The 7,795-nt window shown below is 49.4% G+C and overlaps 1 protein-coding gene across 1 annotated transcript; it reads left to right on the top strand.

Annotated features, from left to right (window-relative positions):
* The first annotated feature begins 1,875 nt into the window (after window positions 1-1,875).
* Window positions 1,876-7,512, top strand: Hhex (hematopoietically expressed homeobox). The gene is made up of 4 exons (XM_052186648.1): window positions 1,876-2,239; window positions 4,208-4,386; window positions 4,582-4,632; window positions 6,476-7,512. The coding sequence occupies exons 1-4, from the start codon at window positions 1,876-1,878 to the stop codon at window positions 6,695-6,697; spliced, it is 816 nt and encodes a 271-aa protein (XP_052042608.1). The 3' UTR covers window positions 6,698-7,512.
* The last annotated feature ends 283 nt before the right edge of the window (window positions 7,513-7,795 follow it).

Here is a 7,795-nt window from a genome sequence, read left to right as displayed (position 1 = left end):
GAGCATACGGAAGGCAGAGGATAACTGTGCAATCGGTTCTTCCTTCCACCACATCTTCTGTGGATCAAAGCTCCGGTGGCCTGGCTCTCCCTGACGACGGCTTTTTCAAAAGGCTTGGATAACCCGGAATTTGCCCACCGGAAGCCCCCCCCACCACGTCAAGCAGTCTGTCTTCCCATAGTGTCTGGATAAGAGGTCTTTGTGCTCACTAGAAACCTCACAAAGTTCGGTTCTCCAGGTATTCAGAAGTCTACACTCTTCCCAGAGATGTCTATGGTTCAACTAACAGTGTGAACACACGGATATATATATATCCTTACTAGTCCCCAAGGTTTTAATTCAAATAACAGCGCTCCGCGCTCACTGGTTTGTCGGTGCTAGTAGTTTTTGTTTGTCATTATTCTGAAATATGTCGGTGACTCCATCCCCAAGCTGTTAGGAACCTTTAAGTCAAGTCCCAGCTGAGTCAGGTGAGAAAACCCCAGGGCAATAAACTGACAGAGACTGAACTCAAGTGCTCTTCTGACTTGGAGTCACTCAACACCCTAGGCTCATTGACACCTACTTATCTTTCAAACATTATTTCCTTAGGGAAGACTTTCCCTGTCTCAACGTGACTCTCTCCTTTACCTCAAACGAGGGGCTGGAGCTCCCTAAGGTTTCCGACCCTTGTACACGATTTCCCCCTGTATATATGTTACTGTGTTCGCTTCCTGCTTCCACCAGAGCAGAGACTGCCTCTCTCACTTGCTAATGGCGCACAGTAGTTGCTCAAAACATAATGTGAAGTGAAACTCGGAGCCAGGTCCTCTTCAGTCCCATTGCAGCTGAAGATGTAATTCCAAAGGATAGAACTAAATATCTCAATTGGAAAAAAAAAAAAGTCAGGGAGTTTTTCTATTAATAGAAGACCTTAGCGGAAACTGCCCAACTCAAGGTGTGGTCACCGCAGGCGGGCGTCAATCAAGAAAATGCCCCTTTGCCCTAGAGGCGAGCGAAGCCGCTCAGAGCCGCAGAGGCCACTGAGCAGCGCGCCACGGCTTTGAATAGAAAACACGTGTAAAACCTCAGGGGCCGGCTGCGCGCAGCTGTGTCCTTCAGGGCCCCGGGACCGAGGTCCAGGAGCACCTCCCACCCCCATTCGATCGAAGAACACTACATGGCCTCTGTCCCGCGCCGTATGACCAAGATCTTGTCTTGATATCGGTCTAGAACATTTTCCGTTAACATCCAGGGAGGTGACCGCGTTAGGGGATCCCCAGATAGAGAGTCTGGAGCACCTGCAGTCTCGCTGTCAGTACCCGTCTGGGACGCAGCCAACGGCTAGGGTCTTGTCCTTGGAGCTCCGAGCTGAGGAAGTTCCCCCGTTCTAGGCCAGGCCACCGTTACCCCAAGAAGCACAGCCCCCTGGGAGGTGGCTCTGGAGCCCGCAGGTGCTGTCCTGCCGGCGGCCTCCTGGCCCGCAGAGTCCCATTGCTTCTCCAGGTACCAGAGTTCCAGCACTGGCGCCATCCCGCCGGGATCCGCGCCCCGCGGCGCGTGCCGTGTGTTCTCTTCGACGGTCGCAGTCGCTCTCTCGGTGCCTGGAGCCTCTGGGAGCGACGCCGGTGGAGGAGCACCCGGGCGGAGGGTCCCTGGGGCTCCGCAGCCCGTGCGTCTCGGGGGCGGGAGCTGGACTGGCGGGGGCGGGTCGGAGGGGGGGCGGAGGCGAGTCCGAGGGCCGCGCCATTGGCCGCAGGGCCTGGCGGCAGGAAGGGAACCGAGCGCAGCCCCACCCCGCTGCTGCCCGAGCCTATCGCCTGGAGCGCAGAGCGCAAATAAATGTAGCGCGGCGGCGCCGGCGGGCAGCTCTCTCCGAGGGGCTGCGGAGCAGCCATGCAGTTCCCGCACCCGGGACCCGCGGCTGCGCCTGCCGTGGGAGTCCCACTGTACGCGCCCACGCCGCTTCTGCAGCCCGCTCACCCGACGCCCTTCTACATCGACGACATCCTGGGTCGCGGGCCAGCCGCCCCCACGCCCACTCCCACGCTGCCGTCCCCCAACTCCTCCTTCACCAGCCTCGTGTCCTCCTACCGGACCCCGGTGTACGAGCCCACGCCGGTCCACCCCGCCTTCTCGCACCACTCCGCCGCCGCGCTGGCCGCCGCCTACGGCCCCGGTGGCTTCGGAGGCCCTCTGTACCCGTTCCCGCGGACGGTGAACGACTACACGCACGCCCTACTCCGCCACGACCCCCTGGGTAAGGCGGCCAGGGCCGATCGAGGGCGTCCGTGAGGAAGGCGCTCCCGGCGGGTGGCAGCGCGCGGGAGGCGGCGGGGGGCGGACGGGAGGCGCAGTGGAAAGTTGGCGGCGAGAGCTCGGAGCGAGCGGCTCGCGGGTGCGCGCGGAGCCAGGAGGCGCGGGGCCCCTGGCAGCGCGCTGCTGGTGCTGGGACGCTCGGCGACTCTGATTGCTTTTCCTGCACCTTGCAGACGTCGGGCCAAGCATAGTCGGGAGAGACCTGGGGCTCCTGGGGAAGTGGAGGAGGGCGGCCCTGGCCACGCGTGTCGGCCCGGGAGGGGCTCTCTTAGCGAGCGGCACTGGGAAGAGGACGTCGGGGCGCCCCGAGCCTGGCCCCTGCAGGGCAGGGAGAGCAGCTGGCCCGGGCGGTTCCTGGGCTGGGCTTGGTTCAACAAGGTTGTGCAGTGAAGGAGCCTGACCCTTTCCGTTCATACAGGAAATCTTGAGTTTTCGATAGGAGTAAATCTGGTTTCTGAAGCTGTTAAGTGTTTTCCTGGCTGCATGAAGCAGACCCTTCCCCCGGAGTAGTGCACGCTGCTGATTATTTTATCGACATCCTCAATACAGACAAATTCAGGAAACACTCGACGTCTGATAGCCAGGATCCGTTTTTCTGATATTGTTCATTTCCTCTGTGTGGGATGTGACTTTATGGCAGCTAAAATAACCAGTTGCTTCCTCTCTGCCTCTCCCCCCCCGCCCCCCATCTTTGGAGGCTGTTTTGCACCAAGTCTGAAGCCTGACGCAAGCAAAAATCTCGAAAAAACAATGCCAGCTTTCAAAATGTTTAGGTGTAGGCTTGCGGACATAGGGACGGACATACGCACCACCATCACTTTGGAGTAGGAAAGGGCAGACCCCGAACAGATACGAAGGGCTACACATTGACTGATGGGATTTTCGTGGCTTGTCCTCCTCACAACAGTCCTAAAAATAAATAAGTAATGGTGACCGGGTTCAGGGCCACAGTCCCTCGTAGCCAGTCGGGTCTAGCGTGAATAAGAGGGGGCTCGCCAGAGTTTAAAGTTAACAGCTTGTCAGCTTAACTGGGGACCTCGGAGACAATTAACATTTTAATGAATTGGCATTTTAATGTCAGCATTATTAAGAGCAGCCTCCAGCGCACCTCTCCTTACCGCTACAGGATTTGGGGTGTGAGTGTCAAAATTTTGTACATAAAATTTGTATTTAAAAATTTCAGCGTGCAGTGTGTGTGTGAGAGAGAGAGACAGAGACACTGGCCCCCTCTGGAGCAGGATAGGTCCTGGGCAAACGTTTTCACATAGCTCGCCCTGGTTTCCTTGGGTTTCTGCTAGGCCTGAGCAGAAGGAAGCAAATTTTTTTTTTTTTTTTTGAGACAGACCAACAGGAAACACATTGACGGAAATGTTGCCATAGCCCACGGGGTGGCTTTAACTGGCCGCCCCCGCAGGCCGAGTGTGAAATCAGAGGAGGCAGGGGTGCGCTCCAGCCGCCTTGGAGGCCCCACTCCATTGGAGGCCTAACCCCAGCGTCCTGCGAGGGCTTCTGTGCAGCCAGGCCCTGGGAAGTGTAACAACCCTTCTCCTCTAAACGCACACTGCGTCTTTTGCAAAAGTTAGTGCCCACTGAAGAGTCGGTTCGGTTAACTAAGATAAGGTTTAAGCCCGGCAGGGGTTCTTTGGGGGTTTAAAAGATTTGTTTGCATCTAGCCACAGGTGTGTCGGGCGGGTAGCACGATGTCCAGAGGTGATCCGTGTGGTAGAAAGGTTTAGCTGACTTTGTGCGTTGGTGGGGAACGTGGAAACCATCCATACTCCTGCGCGTGTATGTGATGGGAACATGGTTGTTTTCTGCTTCCCCGATTGTGTCGCTTGGGACCAAGTAGATCTGGGAACTGTTCAGAGGGGCCCAGGGCTTTGGTTAACCACAGCGCTCTGGCCCACAGGCAAGCCCTTGCTGTGGAGCCCCTTCCTACAGCGGCCTCTGCACAAAAGGAAAGGCGGTCAAGTGAGGTTCTCCAACGATCAGACCATCGAGCTGGAGAAAAAGTTCGAGACTCAGAAATACCTCTCCCCACCTGAGAGAAAGCGGCTGGCCAAGATGTTACAGCTCAGCGAGAGACAGGTCAGCCTCCCCTCACCCCCCCCCCCCAAGCACAACATCAGACTTCAGTGGAGCTAGCGGGGGTGTGGGGGGAGCCGCTGTGTTGCGGGGCACATTCTGTCCCCGGCCCAGCTCCAGGGCCCCTTAGCCCCAATCCCTTCTCCCCAGGTCCCTCAGGATTTGGGACTTTCTGCAAACCTGCTTTCTTTCCTGTAGGTCAAAACCTGGTTTCAGAATCGCCGAGCTAAATGGAGAAGATTGAAACAGGTATCGACATGGCTCTGTTTCTATGGAAATAAATGTTTGTATCATGTTATCTAAATGCGGAGCCCTGTTATGGGGTTGTATGCAAAAGTCATTTGAGAGACTATTTAACTCTTCACCTTGATTAAAAAAGCAAATACTCCTGCTGAAATTCAGGATGAGTTGCTCAGGTGTCACTAATGCTAAAAGCACCTAATGCAGTTCCTATATCCATTATGCCAGGGTTTCACACACTGGCCAGTAAACCTCCTGCCTAATTGTTTTATAAACCCCATATGTTGTTTATCTCATTAACGCAGGAAAGATAAAGTAATTGACAGTAAATGACTTAAGTAGTTATCTTTGGGAGAAAATTGTTTCTTTTATTTACACACCCATAATAAAACCAGGCAGGACTCAGGGTAAACATAAAGACACAAACACTTTTAAGTCCTATTTGCACTTTTTTTTTTTTAAAAAGAGAAGACTTAAATATCAAAGAGGTTTAAAAGTTATTACCTATCCTTTGCTGGCTCTTAAAATGAATATGAAACCCACAAAGAAATGGCCACACCTGTTTGGAAAGTAACTTAAACTTCCTAATAGTCTTTCGATGACCTTGTTAAGAAATATGTGAGTGAGAAGAAGGGCCAAGTCCCCCTCCAGAGCAGACCTGTTGACTTAGAGCTAAAGATTTGCTTTTGCTGTCCCACTCTGGATGTTCCCAGAGTTATCTGACAACTACTGAATGGTTCATCAGGTAGTGCTTTAAATGACAGGTAGGATGGTTTGGGGCAAAGCAGTTTAGTAATGGGGAAAGTTAAATGTAGATTTTAAATCGTACTGTTCATACGTTTATATACATACATACATACATACATACCTACATATATGTTCTTTGGGACAGCATTTAAATATGTATATTTATAATATATATTTATATATATCATATAAGTATATAATATATAAATTATAAATATGTATAATATAAGCATATAATATATAAATATATATATATTTAAATGCTGTCCCAAAGAACATTTTGAAAGAACAAAATAGCTTCCTGGAGCTTCGTTGATCTTAACTGTTTGAGGATTCCCTCTCTAACCATGCACGTCCTTTGCAAACTTGGTGACTACAGAATGGCAGTGCTTCTATATCATATGTACAACCATATCAGACAGACATCTGCCTGCTTAAAAGTCCACTGGCTGAGCTTGGCCCGGGACTCGTTCCCCTAGGACTTTTATTTAGAGTAGTGCTTTCTATGTAATATGGAAAACCATTTTTTGCCCCAGAAAATTTTGCCTAGATTTTTAAGCAAGTGGCAAACTCTTTTATCAATATTATTTTGGTTCTGTGATTTTATTTTTATGATTTTTGTGATTTTATTTATGCTCTCCTTCCTCGTCTCCTTCTTGTCCTCCTCTTCTTCCTCCTTCTCCTCCTTTTTTTTAGGGGGTTAGGTCTTCAAACCCAGCCATTAATAATGATTGTACTTTTAAAATGATAGAAGACCCTGTTTGGGATGATATCTAAAGAATAAGAACTGCGTTGTCTGAATTGAACTGAGGTTTTTTGTTTGTTTGTTTGTTTGCTTTTTGTTTTGTTTTCTTTTTTCTCTCCTAAACTTCTGCAAATCTTGAACTCTCGAGTCTGTGATAAGTGTATAATCTCTCTGGTGTGACTGCTTCCCTCCTCTTTCAAATGGGGAAACGAATCACAAGTGTGTCTTCTTAGGAAAAAGATTTTGACGAAAATAGTTATTAAACTAAACTTTGTAGGCGTGCTAAAGGCTGAAAAACAAACCCACTTTGATTGTTGTGACTCTGCTCTCACCAACCTGCATCTTCATCCCATCATCCAGGAGAATCCTCAAAGCAACAAAAAGGACGAACTGGACAGTTTGGACACTTCCTGTGACCAGAGCCAAGACTTGCCCAGTGAACAGAATAAAGGGGCCTCTTTGGAAAATTCTCAGTGTTCCCCCTCCCCAGCCTCTCAGGAAGACCCCGACTCGGAGATCTCGGAGGATTCCGACCAGGAAGTGGACATTGAGGGCGATAAGGGCTACTTCAATGCCGGATGACAGTCATCGGCCGTGACAGTGTTTAGAAACTGGACATTAGAATGATGTTTTGCTACAGACAAACTGGAAAATTCTAAGAGAGAGAAATATCATTCTTTCAGAGTTTTGAAAATATTTGGTGCACTGGCTAATTAACAAACATGCATTGCATTGAGATCTTACTTAATTTTGCTTTAACATACAGTATCTATACCAGTTTTAGGTTGTTTTGATAAAGTGACTAAAATGTGACCTCATTTTTAAAAAGTGGATTATTTCTATTTATGAGAAGTAATTTGAACTTTTGTCTAAAGTTTAAATTATAACTTTAAAGGTTTTAGGAGGCCGTTCTTGAATGACTTTTCCTGAGTCTGTAGCTAGTCCCTTGACTTCAGAGGTGCACTTAGAAAGGGGGGCAACATTTGGGGATCCCTGGAACACTTTCAAAGGGCACACTCTTATGTGACATCTTGCATTGATGCCTTAACTCCAAAACCATTTCAGAGCACTTGGCTCCTGCTGTTTGGTCTCATAAGCAAGACAGTTGATAAGATTCTTAAAATCTTGTTTTGCTCAGCCAGTGCCTCTGACCCTGGTGTTAAGGGGTGAAACAGTCCCTACTGGCAGGGAGACTGACTCCTTTGTGACTGATCTCACGGGAACTAGAAATAGCAGGACAATTAAATGTAAGTAGATTTGTAGATACTGTGTTTTATAGAAACTTGTGTCTATAACATGTATATAGAATTATTCATTGTAAAAACCCTGCCAAAATGATGTTTGATTTTTTTTTAATTTAATGAATTAACTTGTGTATACACTCATCATCAGATGAATGGCCCTGTTGCAATTCTCATTCTTTGGTTAAAATACCTAGACATGACACCAAAAGAGCCTTGGTGTGTGTGCATGTGTGCTTGCCGTAGGGAATATTAGAGATAGGGCGCCCACCTCCTAGAATATAAATTCGAGCTTTCTTTGCTGGGGCTTGTATGTGTGTGTGTGTGTGTGTGTGTGTGTGTGTGTGTGTGTGTGTGTCTGTCTGTCTATCTGTCTGTCTGTCTGTCGGGACCAAGCAGGGTGGGTTGGAGCTGCTACTGAGCACCATCGATTAGTATG

Source organism: Apodemus sylvaticus, chromosome 1, assembly GCF_947179515.1.
Source record: "Apodemus sylvaticus chromosome 1, mApoSyl1.1, whole genome shotgun sequence".
In the NCBI taxonomy this organism is placed as follows: domain Eukaryota; kingdom Metazoa; phylum Chordata; class Mammalia; order Rodentia; family Muridae; genus Apodemus; species Apodemus sylvaticus.
This window is presented reverse-complemented; position numbering and strand designations above follow the sequence as displayed.